This window comes from Microplitis mediator, chromosome 2 (assembly GCF_029852145.1).
Source record: "Microplitis mediator isolate UGA2020A chromosome 2, iyMicMedi2.1, whole genome shotgun sequence".
In the NCBI taxonomy this organism is placed as follows: Eukaryota; Metazoa; Arthropoda; class Insecta; order Hymenoptera; family Braconidae; genus Microplitis; species Microplitis mediator.
Window position 1 is genome coordinate 13,676,539 of NC_079970.1, and position 15,289 is coordinate 13,691,827.

The 15,289-nt window shown below is 32.3% G+C and overlaps 1 protein-coding gene across 2 annotated transcripts; it reads left to right on the forward strand.

The window, feature by feature from the left end:
* The first annotated feature begins 6,959 nt into the window (after positions 1-6,959).
* LOC130663850 (uncharacterized) lies at positions 6,960-10,584 on the forward strand. 2 transcript variants are annotated; one of them, XR_008989262.1, is made up of 4 exons: positions 6,960-7,260; positions 8,138-9,708; positions 9,809-10,001; positions 10,366-10,584. XR_008989262.1 is itself a non-coding variant. In XM_057463356.1 (3 exons), the coding sequence occupies exons 2-3, from the start codon at positions 8,251-8,253 to the stop codon at positions 10,367-10,369; spliced, it is 1,755 nt and encodes a 584-aa protein (XP_057319339.1). In that variant the 5' UTR covers positions 6,966-7,260; positions 8,138-8,250; the 3' UTR covers positions 10,370-10,583. The 2 variants fall into 2 exon arrangements, 1 of the variants encoding a protein (XP_057319339.1); XM_057463356.1 differs by having other exon boundaries at positions 6,966-7,260; positions 8,138-10,001; positions 10,366-10,583.
* Positions 10,585-15,289: the final 4,705 nt, after the last annotated feature.

Below are 15,289 nucleotides of genomic sequence, written 5' to 3' on the forward strand. Positions count from 1 at the left end.
AAAATTCGTCGAAGAGGTTGGAGTCACTTGAATTTTTGGCGAAAGTGTGGACTAAGTTGTTGGCAATTTCGTTATTTGAGGTTGTAATTTCGCCATGTTCGTTTATTAGGGGTGATATAGAGAATTTGGAGGGGTTACCTTGGAACTTTTTATAAAATTTCCAAAAGGTAGTTGCTGAGGTGTGACAGTTAAAGGATGTTAATAAATTTTGCCAAGATGATCGGTAGCTGTCCTTAATAGTTCTTCTGCAGATAGCTCTTGATTTTTTGAAGTTAATTTTGTTTTCTTCGGTTGGATTTTTTTTGAATTTATTAAATGATTTTTTTATTTCTTCGACCGCAGTTTCGCAGCTGTGATTCCACCAAGGTACATGTCTTTTTGGTTTGGAGGTTCTAGTAGTGATTTTGGGTATGGCTAGGTCAGCTGCTTTGCTGATAGTGTTGATAAAGCCATCAAGTAGTTGGTCGATCGTACCAGAGTAAGTATCGGGGTCATCCAACTCTTTTATAAGATTTTGCACTGTGGTTTTATAAGTTATCCAATTTGCTTTTTTGAAGTTCCATTTAGGTTTTTCGGGATTATCATACTGGTTTGATGTGGTGCTGAAATTAATGGTTATGGGGTAGTGGTCACTGTCAAATAGTTTTTTTTGGGCAGACCATTGTAGGTTCCTGGCTATGGCTGGGCTGCATATGGACAGATCGATAGAGCTGTCGTTTCCCGATCTTGCTGAAAAATGAGTTGGGCTGCCGTCGTTTAGTAGGAAAAGTTCGTTATCATCAAGCAGTTGTTCTATTAATTTACCTCTTTTGTTGGTAAAGTTTGATCCCCATAATCGGTTGTGGCTGTTGAAGTCGCCAAGGAGAATAATTGGCTTGGGTAGTTGGTTGATAATATTGGTGATTTCGTGTAAATTTAGTGGTTGACTGTTAGGTAAATAGATATTGCAGATTGTGATTTTGACTGGAATGTTAATTTTAATCGCTATTGCTTCGAGAGGTGTGTTTAATGGCATATATTCTGCGTGCAACCTGTTTTTGAGGTAGATAGCTACACTAGAGTTCGTGGCGTTGGTACGGTTTTTTAGAAAGCTGGAGTACCCTTTCAGAGAGCCAGTTTTATTGTTGTTAAAATTGGTTTCTTGAAGACAGAGTATATCAGGTTGAAGTTTGTGTTGTAGAATTTTTATGTGTTCAAACCTTGTAAAGAAGCCGTTGACATTCCATTGAATTATCTTAATAGAATTGTGTGTAATAGCCATTTAGAATTATTAGATATGGAATGGAGTTTTAGAGCTCCATAGAGCTCATTGGGTGCTCATGATAGAAGACTCGGAAGATTGAGAGTCGTATTCAGAGTCGGTTTCTTCCAGATGGTTTTTTTCTAAGCATTTTATGATACGGCTAAATCTGTTTTTTGCTCTTTGGCTTATAAGAAATGGGTAAAGATCGGTCAACATATTTGCTAATTTCTTTATGTCATTGGTGTACTCGACTGCAGCTGTTTTCGGAGGGATTTTGTTGATAACTTTTTCTATAAAGTTTTTAAGTTGTAGGTAAGTCAGTAAGTATTTGTTAGGGTTTTTTGACATTTCGGGTTCTAGTTCGGTTAAAAACAGTCTATCGGAGTTGTCTGCTTCGGTAAGGGTTTTGACTTTCTTTATTTTATTTGTATCAGTTATACGTTGTGTAATTTTATTGCTTGTAATGGGTGTTTTAAAGATACTTGTGTCTTTACTTAATAGAGAGGTGGTGGAGTCAGTGTCGGAGTGAGCACGTTTGACAGAGTTTATGCTTATTTCGGTATTAGCAACTGTAGGTGGGTTTATTAGGCTTGCTATCGGAATGTTTGATGTTGGCGGTTTATTTTGACTGGCTTGATTATTTGTGTGACTCGTTTTTACTATTTCGGGAAACTGTTCTGCTGTCAATGTTTGTTTATTTGAATTATTTGAGTTATTATCGGTGTTGTCTTTACTTGTGTTTTCTGGGCAATGTTTTGCTTGATGTCCTATTTCCTTACAGATAAAGCATTTCATTTGGTCATTTGATAAATAAATCCAATAATTGGTTCCTTCGTAACTAATTTGTATAGATCCAGGAATATTGTCAGCATCTTCTGGTTTAACATACATTTGCCGGCGAAAGCTGAAACAGTGTGTGTATGCCTGGTCACTTATACCAGCTCGAAGACATGAGATACTAGATACGGGTTTAATGTTATTAGAAGAGAGTAATTCCTTTTCGATGACTTCATTGGGAATAAATGGATGAACGTTTGATAGTATAATCCTCTTGTTTTGAGAGATTAGAGGTCTTATTGTTACTTTGTTACCTTGGATTAGAATGTGTTTATGAATGTCCACAAGTGATTGTGCTAATTCTTTACTTGAAACGTATATACAAATTCGGTTGTTGGAGATTTTGGAGACATAACGTACATGTGCTGGACTAATAATTTTGCCAATTTCCTTGCAGTACTCATCGATTGGAACTTTATCAATACTTTGCATTATAATTACTTGTTCTTTGGTAGGTAATCCTGTTGCTGTAGCATAACTTCTTGTAGGTGGTAGAGACATTTTGAGTGATGCAGCTCTTCTCTATCGAGAAGAGCTGATCAAGGTGGTGATTGTTTATTTAGTCCTTTTTTAACTTGATGCGGTCACACACGTTAACAATATCACATAAACAGAGAATAATACACACTATGAGTAGAAGTACAAAGTATATACTTGTTAACACCAGAACTCGTTGAACTGAAGCACAACCGTCACCTTCGGGTGTCAACAGTAGACTGACAAAAAGTTGTTTTTAAAAATATTTATTAAAATTAATAAATGATTAATTATTTTTAACTATTTTAATTTTTTACTTTGATGAAAAAATTTTTGTCATTGTTTTAAATACAAAATATTATTTCTGATAGCTACAAACTATCTGAATATGCATTAAATTAAGAATGTATAGTGTTACGTTCTGGCTTCAATTATATTTAAATATAAATTTTCGAATTTTTTTTTGGGCAATATATAATAAAACTTTGGTCACTCTGATGAAGAAAAATTCCTCAACAGAGTAACTAAAGCAGATAAGCGATTTCCGCGAACACCGTCGTGGCCCGTAGTCTAAACTCATGACGAGGCATGAGACCCGGGCCTCGACGACGTTCTCTAGGGTAACCTGAGATGCGACGTTGGACGATTTATAATTTTGTAATTTTTTTGTACTGGATCTGGGGAGACAGAATAGTCAGTCAGCCGACGAACATCTAGGGCCCCGGACCTCTGTCCGGTGACCGACTGACTTGAAATTTAATGTTTTATTGAAGAATATACTTAAATTCATTTTAAATTGTGTATTATTTAAAATTAAACCCTTCAACAAAAATTTAAAAACTATTAGAGTCGAACAGTGACATCACAGGAAATCTATAGATTTTCCAATGATGTCTACCTGGGAAATATTTAATTCTTATCTAATTAAATAATAAATAATATGAATTAACATTTAGTCAGAATGTTACATTGGTGCTGTGACCAGGATGCTGTGAGACTCTCCAAAAGTCTGGGTTTTTTTTTGGATAATTTAATCAATCACAAATAATATAAAAGTGTTGCTACGGACTATGAAATAAAATGAATCAAAAAGTGAAATAAATTGCAAAACTTCAAAATGGAAAATAATTTTATAATATTAGGCGGCTATGAAACTATAGTCAAATAAAAGTGACGTTTGAATTTTTAAAATGTGTTTCGCTAGTGTTAGTGCCAGAAGTAGTAAATAAAAAGAGATAATTTATTATTATCGCCGTAAAGTTTTGTTGAATTCGTATCGAATAACTTTATTTCGCCACCGTTGTGGGACCTAAAGAATAGAAAACTGAATATTTAAAGCCGAAAACTCTGGATTATCAATAACAATTAACAATTCCATGTGAAACGAAGTCAGTTTTATTTACTAAATATTGTAGTGGTTGGTATCTTAAATTAATATCACTTATACACTACAATGATAACACACTTATATTAGAAATAACAACACCACAATTAACAGCAGTAAAAGAAAGCAAGAGCAATATATAGTTTATTGAGATACAATGTTTGCTGTTTAACTGTCAATATAAGACTGACTGACTTTAATCGCGCATCTATAAAACAAGAGAAGAAGGCATTTGTTTTCTAGCTATTCAAATATTTAAAAGATCAGTTTCACATTCGTTACACTACCCCCTTCTCAATAAAATTATCGTCCCGATAAAATTTGTGTTGGAAGAATCGAACTTAATTGAAATTAAAACTATTTACAATCTTCGTTCGATTCCGCTATGGTCCCAACACACCCTATCTATCACCCTACAGGGAAAAAAAACACCATAGCCCAAAAACAACCCTGTAGGCTAACGCAAATATAATAAAAAAATAAAAAAAAATAGTCTATAGTTTAATTGAGCTAAGAATTTATAATAAAAAAATAAAATATTCTGCTAAATAGTTAATCGATACGCGTGACTCTATTTTCCTATTCAGCGAATCAAATAAATAAAATTAAAAAAATGTAACCCTCCTCTTGATTGAATGGACCTTCAATGGGAATGGGAACAGGTACGGGATGGGAACAGAAACTCCTTCCTCTCCTCCTTGAAGGACTAGGAATGGACTCCTTCTCTCCTTCCCCAATAAAATTGGAAATATTATCTGCACATAATAAAGAACAAAACAAGTATCTCCAACATTTTATTAAATTTTATAGCTAAACATATTTCATCGTTACATCCTATTATTTATCAGTTGTTAATTATCAACTTTTATTATCGTGATCAATTCAATAATTTTGATCTTAAATGCTCAATCTTCTGCCGTTCGATTCATCCAGACCATTCTCCGATATGTCATCTATAGCTAACATATCAATGATACTGAATAACACACGTTGCAACGAATTTCATTTTTCTCCCTAAAAGCTCCTCGGAAACTCTCCAGGGCATCCATCTATCTCTCAGAAGTCGTGGCCATCAACAAAAGAGAAATGTCGACTGTGTCAACTCCGGATGGATCCCAAAGCTCCAGTCAGGTTGCTCTTAGCCATTGATAAGTCCTCAGAATCAAACTTTTGACCCTCGTTGAGCTCACTTAGATCAAAAGAAATATCCAGTCTCCGATCAATGACTGAGGAATCTCGGGAACCCCGCAACGATTAATCGTTCAAGGCCCACGGCCAGACTTCCCTTCAGCTAATATACTCAAACCCAGAACATTTCCAGTCCTTATAGAATCCCGGGAATCCCTTGAACAACGTTACCACCGAGATCGTTCAGAGCCCTCAGCCAGACTTCGTTCAGAATCTCGGGAACTCTTCAGCAACGTCTACAGTGTGGCTATTCAGGGTCCACTGCCAGATTTCTCTTAAGGACTATACCAGTCTTTAGCAGTCGTTCAGACATCTTCAATTCTATCAGTTTGCAAGATATCCTAGACTTACTAATTGACTACAGAATCCCGGGAACCCTTTACAACGTCTACACTGAGATCGTTCAGGGCCCCAGCCGGACTTCTCTTTTATTTTTCTTATTGATCACAGTACGGTGCAAGACGGTTTACATGCACGATTTTATATTTCCCGTTAGGAATTTTTCTGATTCTATAAACTACGTTATTTAGCCTATTTTCAATTTCATAAGGACCCTCCCAATCGCATTGAAGTAAATAAATAAAATTATTTCCGTTAATATCGACTTTTCTTTTTTTTTTTTTTAATTTAACTCATGATAGTAATCTCAGCAGTTTCACAAAATTTTCCTATTTATCCATATAAAACTTATTTATTGACTTCATAAAATACTTGAGGTATTATATAGCCCAGATAAAAATTTTCAAATATTACTATCTATACAAAATCGTTTATCTATCGTTCTTCATCATAGAATCATCAAATGTACCCGGTTTATTAAACATGTCAATCGATTACAAAACAAAAGAGCGGTTAGATGTCACGATATTTTTAGCTAATTTGTACTTTTTTTTTTTTTTTAATTGTATCTAACTTTAATTATTATTGAATAATGATACATCACCAAATTTATCCTTTCCCAATTGTATTTTGTCCACAAGTTCAATTTGAACTCCTCAATCAATTCTATGAAAATTTTTACCGTCTTTACTTTTTCCTGTTTTAAAAAAAAAAAAATAAGATTATCCGTGGTTTGGTGTTTCGATCACTTTTATTTTATATTTTTATCACACGCGTAATTACTCAGACTCGCACTAACACAAATTGATAGAAATATTTTCACAACACTAATTCATTAATCACGAACTTTTTTTTTTTTTTATGTAGTACATCACACAAATAAATTCAAATATGCACTTTGACACCGATTAAGAAAAATATTTTCACAAAACTTAATTATTTAATCACTGAATTCGTTTAAATTATTACACGCACTTGAAATCTATATTATAAAATATATTCACAAATTTTAATTAATTCATCACCGTATTTATTTATATTACTACGCGAACTTTAACACTATAACACATATCCACAGAACTTTTTTTTTTTTTTTTTTTTATCACCGAATTTACTTATTTTACTACACGCACTTTAATATAATAACATATATTCACAAAACTTATTCAATTCATCACTAAATTTATTTAAATTCACACGCACACTTTATCACAAATTTAAAAAAAATATGTTTTTACTAAACTCGTTTAATTGATCACTGAATTCACGTCTTTTTTTTTTTTTTTTAATCAAAAAACACGATCGTTTCAAACTTTTGCCTTTCCCGTCGCGTCGCAATATTTTGACAGCTATTTTTATTTTATATTTGTAAATACACACGAAGGTTACGCGCACTTCTGACACCAAATTGTAGTGGTTGGTATCTTAAATTAATATCACTTATACACTACAATGATAACACACTTATATTAGAAATAACAACACCACAATTAACAGCAGTAAAAGAAAGCAAGAGCAATATATAGTTTATTGAGATACAATGTTTGCTGTTTAACTGTCAATATAAGACTGACTGACTTTAATCGCGCATCTATAAAACAAGAGAAGAAGGCATTTGTTTTCTAGCTATTCAAATATTTAAAAGATCAGTTTCACATTCGTTACAATATTATTATAATATAAAAGTGCAATGCAATAACAGTTCCAATGGCAATTTGCTTAGTGCTTATAAAAATGTCAATTGAGGCTGCGCTTAGTATATCTAATATAATTGTTTAAAGTTCTTGTTAAGGTGAAATACTTTACTATCTTACAACTATGTGCGAGTGTTTTATCTATGCAATGCGCATAAAACGATCGGTATTCATCGGTTTAATCTTATCGTGAAACGTTTGGATCATCTAGATTAATTATGTTTCGCAAGGTTTTTTTTTTTAACTAAAAAGAAAAAAAAACCTGTATAAATGTCTTGCCGCTGGACGAATCACCAAAACATTATAATTGAAAAAAATAATTTTAATTTGAGAATTTCAATATTCTACCAAAATTTATTTAAAAATTAATTACTTTTATATTTTTATTATTTTCAAAATATGCTACGGATATTTTAAATTTATATTGCGATTGTATTTTTGTATTTGAACGCGATTGTATACCATATAATAATTCCTGTTATAAAATATTGTTTTTATTATAGTTTTATTGTTGCAATGGATTTTATAAGGTGTCGCTCGATATTGGTCTCATACTGATGCGATATCACAATTTAAAATTTATTTAATTACAAATAATACTAGCAAATAATCGATTAAGGGGTTAGGGGTAGTCAGAATTTTCAAAAAATCGATTTTTTTTTTTTTGCATTTTCTTAAAGTATAATATTTTAAAAATATTGTGTGAAAATTTGAAGTGAATCCGACAAATTCTTTTCGAGTTATTTAACAATGACCAAAGGACGCTCGGGTGCTACGTGGCATTCGAGAGCAGGTAGCTAGAAACAGCTGCAAGCAACCGACCTTTCGGGTTTCATTGTCATGAATATCTCCCCATTTTAATGTATTTATAATTATATATATATATATATATATATATATATATATATATATATATATATATATATATATATATATATATATATATATCCTTCTACATATATTCACAATTTGTAGGTAGTACAAGAACTGAAAAATAATTTTTGGTTGCCAGTATACCTGTAGTCGTTGCACTGATCAGTCGATAGTTTTGTGATAAATTATTTCTCAAGTGAATTAAATTATTAACCATGGGACGTGATTCTAGAAAGGTTTCAAGAGAACTTCGGAGTTCTGAAAAAATTAATAAGTCGCGTTCAGTCAAAAGAAAGAATGTTTTTAATCCGAAAACAGCCGAACGTGATGAAAGTATTCAGAGTACATCTTCTAAAAAATTAAAACAAAACACTGAAGATGATGTACCTGAAGACAGCAGTACTGAATTTCGAATAATAAATTTTATTCAGGTATTCACTGCAATTTCTGCTCTTATAAAATGTAAAAAATGTGATGGAAATGTAGTGTTTCAAACAGCAAGTACACGTGGGCTGGGATTCAAAATTGTAGTTGCATGTAATAACTGTGGAAATGAATATATTCCTTCCTGTTCTTTCGTTGGGCATTCTTATGAAATAAACAGACGTTTCATTTTTGTAATGAGAATACTAGGAATAGGATACGAAGGATTGTGCAAGTTTTGCGGCCTGATGGACATGCCGTCTTTTTTAGATAAATCTACGCATACAATTTTACTGAAACAGATTTTGAATTGTAGTAAAGCCGTCGCAGAAACCTTCATGACGAAAGCTGTGAATGAAGAAAAGCAAGCAATGCCAACAACTGAAAATGAAGATATAAATCATCTAACTGTATCGGGAGATGGAACCTGGCAAAAACGGGGATATACATCGTCATTTGGAGTTTCTTCTATAATTGGCTATTTTACTGGAAAGATTCTTGACATAAACATTAAAAGTGCATATTGTAAGCTATGTGAGTATTGGAAAAAAAAAACAAATACTGTTGAGTTCGAGGAATGGTATCAATCGCATGAAGATGTGTGTTCTGCTAATCATCAAGGGTCTTCTGGGAAAATGGAGGTGGATGCGATGGTCGAAATGTTTTCGTATTCTGAAACTAAATATGGAGTTAAGTATGCCAACTATATTGGTGATGGTGACTCCAAGACCTATTCAGGAATTATAAAATCAGATCCTTACGAAAATACAACTGTAAATAAAAAGGAATGTATAGGGCATGTCCAAAAGCGGATGGGGAGTCGATTACGTACGCTGAAGAGTAAACAAAAAGGTCTTGGTGGTCGAGGTAAGCTCACAGGAAAATTAATAGACAAACTAACTGTGTACTATGGTTTAGCAATACGCCGGCATTGTGATTCTATTGAAAATATGAAATCTGCTATAATGGCAACCTTTTATCACTACGGCTCGAGTGATGAAAAACCGAATCATGATATGTGTCCAAAAGGCGAAGAATCTTGGTGCTCTTACCAGCGCGCTGAAGCAAGAGGAGAGCTTGATACCTTTTCTCACGATTATTCTCCTTTACCTTCTGATGTTTTAAAAGCTATCAAGCCTATATACGAAGATCTTAGTAATGAAAATTTACTTTCAAGATGTGTAGGTGGATTCAATCAGAATAATAATGAAAGCTTTAACCAACTAGTATGGAAAATATGCCCAAAAACGGTAAATACTAGTTTTACCATCGTACAAATAGCTGCATACGTTGCTATGTGTATATTTAATGAGGGTATAAATTCATTATTAGTCTTGATGAATACACTAGGACTTAATTGTGGGCCTAATTCTCATCGGTATGCAGAAAGAATGGATGCTGCACGTATCAAAGTAGCAGATAAGCGCGCTAATGATAACACCCGAGAAGGTCGATTGCAACGTAGGCACCAGCAAATCGATATTTTGGAAGCTGCTATGTCGGCTGAAGAGCTATTATATGGTCCAGGAATAGATGACTCAGTGTAAGTTATTAAATAATTCTTATAATTCGACATAAATCCATAGCAAAACTTTAAATGCGTTTTTCTCAAAACTATGTTTTCTGAACTGGTGATCACTGTAACTTAAAAACTGCTCGGTAGATTTCAATAAAATTTATTGTACTTTTGAAAAACATTAAAAACTCGTGCCTGATCGAAGGATTTTTTTTTTTTTTCAAAATTTCGATTTTTTTTTAACAATAAACTGTCGGTTTTTTTCTCGAAAATTTGAAAAAAATTTCCTGAGGCCGCCATTTTGTTAATTTCGAAAAAAAAAAAAAAAGCTTCGATCAGGCACAAGATTATCTATTAATAAAACTAATTTTTCTTGTCCGATTGATTTTAGATGAATCTCCAAGGACTTATGATGATCACCGCAAAGGACTTCGGGAGGAACGGGCTCTACAAAAACAGCGATAACTTTTTGAATTATTAATTTTTTTTTTTGAAATTTTCGTGAAGTCAAATCGAAACGTGTTCTAATAAAGCTATGTTTTTATTTTTGTCAAATAAAGTAATTAACTACAAAAAAAAAATTATTGAAAATCATCATTTTTTCATACCCCTGAGTACCCCTAACCCCTTAAATTGAATTATGTTAATTGAATGAATTCAAAATTGATCTTATATTTTTTGTTTGTTTTGTTTTCTCATATAATTTATATAGCTACACAATTCAAAAGGTGTTTCTTGAGCCAGTTATGCATATTTATGTGATATTATGATTCAAAATGTTTTATTATTACACTAAATAATATCGCGTGGATACTTTGAGGAAATGTTTTATTTATGTTTTATTGTGTATCAATTTATTTTACAACGAGATCAGTTGAGATGCTCATCAATAAATTAGTAAGACCGTGATTGTTATTATTTTATGATCAGGTATCAAAGCTGGTCTCAACTAGTTTAAATAAAGCATAATTAATATATTTGCCTAACGCCGGTCTTTAACGATCACAGATCATTATCATTCATTCATTAGAAAATCATCATTCATTAAAAGCGTAATACGCTCCATAATGACTCGCGGAAACACTTTATATTTAATTCTGATAAAAAATCAATCATTTAATTTATTTGTAATCTTGTTTTGAAACAAATTTATTAATTTGAATTCATTGAGTTATTCGTATAGTTATTATTTTAAATAGGCATCAATAACTATGCTCTTTTGATTAGAATATTAAGTGATGTTCTAACGGATTTACCATAATGAGTTTGATTTCGAAACTCATTTATAATTTTACTTTATTTCAAATTTATGTAATTTTAAATATAAGATGAATAATCAATTAAATGTTCCGGGGTCGGAGACGGAACTCCAGAAAATTATGAAAAAACAAATTCGTATAAGGGCTCGATTACTTGCATTAAAAGAGCAAGAATCAAGTGGACATAAGATACTACCTTCAGCAGAATCAGAGTCCCTAAAATTAAAAGCTCATTTATTGAACGAAGCCGCCATACGCGAGTTTCGAGAAAAATTTAATTCACAAAATTATTTACGAGCTCGATTGATTGCGTTTCGAGAGCAAGCATTAAACGGATGCAGGATTCTACCTGTGGTAGAATCTGAGTCCCTGAAATTGAAAGCCCGTCGCGAAAATGAAGTCGCGTTACGCGAGCAAAGAAAATTAAATCCAAAAATAAATTCCGACGTTTGTAATGGATCAGAAAAATCTGATGAATTCAAGACTGCTTGTGTTAGGACAGCAGTAAATTCAAGTAAATTTGAGCATGGAAACGTATCACATACGAATAATTTAAATAAAATTTCATGTAATTCGAAGCCAATGATTGACTTTAATTGTTTTAATGGAAATATTTCGAGTCACGCGTGTGTCAGTAAAGGGCTGCCTGTACTTGTTATGTCAGGAGCTGATATAATTCGGTCTGCTCGAAATTTATGGAGAGCCGAAAATTCAAATAACCGGGTTGACGAGCATGTTGTTTTCGCAGCCACGGAAAATGAAGCTATGCCGATCCAAGCCAATAAAGTCTTTGAGATCGAGCATATAAGTAAATATGACCGCGTTGATTTAGTAAATTTAAAACCAATTAAAAATCAAGAATTACTTTATTGCTCAGAGGAGAATAAAGTAGAAAATCATTATGCTCAATCATTGGGTTCGAAAATTTACTCGACTTCGTGGATTGATAAAGAGGAAAATAATCAACAAAATAAAAGGCATCAAAGGTTTTATAAACATTATTATAGTAATGTAAGCTATGAATTTAGTGATTCTATGTTTTCAGGCTCAAACTTTATGAAGAATGAATTTTATATGATGTTCGGTATAACAGGTATATTTGACCTGATAATTTTAATTAAAAACGGTTTACGATTTTGTCTCAACATAAATATATTTACAAATAGTATCTGTAAAGTAAGATTAAAATTACCTCCCGATAAATATGAATCATTTGATATCATAGACAGTAATATAAATAATCAATATTTGGAATACAGCCTTAATTTGGACTAAAAAGTATTAGAATTTATAGATGTGTTTCTAATTGTGCTGACTAGTGTTGGATCAATTTCACGTATGTAAACGTCTAGTTTATATACGCTGAGATTTATGAAGAGAATTTTCAGAGACGTCTACTGTTAGTCAACAACAGTTGGAAAGTCAACAGTTTGAATTTTAAATTTCACTTTAAGTTTATTATTATTAACTACAATTTTATGTGAATAATCGTATCTCAGGTTTAGGTTTGAATTCGGAAGCCAAGCACTTCATTACCGTATAAAAGGAAAAAATTTTGACTTTTACTTTTGGTTTATATAGAGTCAGTTATATGATAAATTAAAATTTATATCGAGTCACTTTATTGATGATAGAAGTCGCACCGATTTTATTAAAGCGCCGCGACTTATTTAAGTCGGGAGGTGTTACGTTCTGGCTTCAATTATATTTAAATATAAATTTTCGAATTTTTTTTTGGGCAATATATAATAAAACTTTGGTCACTCTGATGAAGAAAAATTCCTCAACAGAGTAACTAAAGCAGATAAGCGATTTCCGCGAACACCGTCGTGGCCCGTAGTCTAAACTCATGACGAGGCATGAGACCCGGGCCTCGACGACGTTCTCTAGGGTAACCTGAGATGCGACGTTGGACGATTTATAATTTTGTAATTTTTTTGTACTGGATCTGGGGAGACAGAATAGTCAGTCAGCCGACGAACATCTAGGGCCCCGGACCTCTGTCCGGTGACCGACTGACTTGAAATTTAATGTTTTATTGAAGAATATACTTAAATTCATTTTAAATTGTGTATTATTTAAAATTAAACCCTTCAACAAAAATTTAAAAACTATTAGAGTCGAACAGTGACATCACAGGAAATCTATAGATTTTCCAATGATGTCTACCTGGGAAATATTTAATTCTTATCTAATTAAATAATAAATAATATGAATTAACATTTAGTCAGAATGTTACAATAGCTTAAACTTTTTGAATAGATGCATTAATTGAGCTGAAAAATGGTTTTTATTTTTTTTTTAACGATGGATTACTATTTTTAAAAATCTGAAAAAATTATGTGTTATAGGGGAGTACATAAGGCTTTGAAAAAAAATAGTTTCATAATTGTTCCAAAATTGTATCATAGTTAGAAAAAACAATTTTTTTTTCGAGGATCTTATAAAGCTATAAAACTGTTAATTATTTTTTTTGAAAGCTATTATGAACTCCCAAAACATACTAAATTTTTAGACCAATCGGTCAAGCAAATCCTGAGAAAAAAAAATTTTTCTATTTTTTACATAATATTTATTTTCTTGAAAACGAATTTAGTTAGACATCTGAAACTTTCAGGATCTTAGTATTTTATCAGTACCTACATATCCTCTAAGTATCATTTAAATATCTTTCCGGGGCCGATTCACCATACTTATACCCCTATGGCCTTTATTTAGAAAAATTAGAATACTTCAATTGACCATTTGGACCTAATTTTCACCGTTCACTCAAGGATCACAGGAAGCCGTTCACGAGAAATCCAGTCACGAGGTCAAAATTCCAAATTAACCAGTGAACATCGCAAGGTAGGTGAAATTATCATATTCTTTGATGGATAAAATCCGAATTCTGAATTGAATACATAAAGAGGCCCCTGCGGGGTTAATCATTCGGGATCTCACAATAAAAATAAAACCTAGAGCTAACCCTCTAGAAAAATGATTCTGTTTTCCCGGTGCCTCCCACGCGACCATTTATTATAATTGATTATTTATTAATCAATTATATCTAGATATAAAACTATGATGTAGTTTATTCATTATTATATTTTTTTCTTTTTGTTTAAAAATTTTAATTAGCTTGCGAGATAACGCAAAATTTTCCATGTACTGTAAAAACTCGACAAAGAAAGTATCGGTCATTTTTTCGGGAAGGAAAGAAAGATATAAATCGGTCTATCGGTTGACCCTGTGGGCCAGCCCTTAAATTTCTTGCTATTTTCGAGCTCCTTGAGTTCGAAACTATTGTTGTGAATACATTTTCGAGCTTTTCGAACTTGAAAATACTTTTGTATCCCGAGTCGAAATTTTGATCGTCAGTCGAACGTAATGAACGTTGAAATCGTCATTTAGATATTCAATATTAAAAAAGATAGACAAAATCAATTTCCCCTGATTAAAAAAAATGATTAAAAAGTATTTAAAATGATTTGTTTTTTAATCATTTTAAATACTTTTTAATCCTTCAAATCATTTCTAATCCTGTCTCTTATGGACATTTAACGTGTGAAATCATTTTTAATCATTTTTTTTAATCAGGGTCCTTCGGCTTTTCCGTGGGGGGTTTTAGTGTGTTGAACAATGAATATACTCCCGATTTTGCAGTATCCGGTTTACAGGCTTGCGCTTTGGCACAAATATTCCCAACAATCTTACAAATTCCCTACCATCAGTATTTTTTTTGAAAACTAACTCCGAGAGGAGTTTCAGTGAAGTCAAGATCTAAATACTCTCGTTTTTTCATTATTTGGCTTACAGACTTAAACTTTGGCATATATATTTCCAACAATCTTACGAATTTCTTACCATCGGTAACTTTTCCGAAAACTGATTCAAATAATGGAAAAAAACGAGAGTATTATAATCGTTGACTTCACTGAAACCCCCTTCGGAGTTAGTTTTTGAAAAAAATACCGGTGGTGGGAAATTTGTAAGATTATTGGGAACATAAATGCCAAAGTTCACCTCTGTAAGTCCCATTGTTTCAAAACGAAAGTATTTTATTCTTCCACTCCA

What these genes read in the sequence shown, in the direction of transcription:
- LOC130663850 (XM_057463356.1), top strand. Translation starts at nt 8,251, where the DNA reads ATGGGACGTGATTCTAGAAAGGTTTCAAGAGAACTTCGGAGTTCTGAA.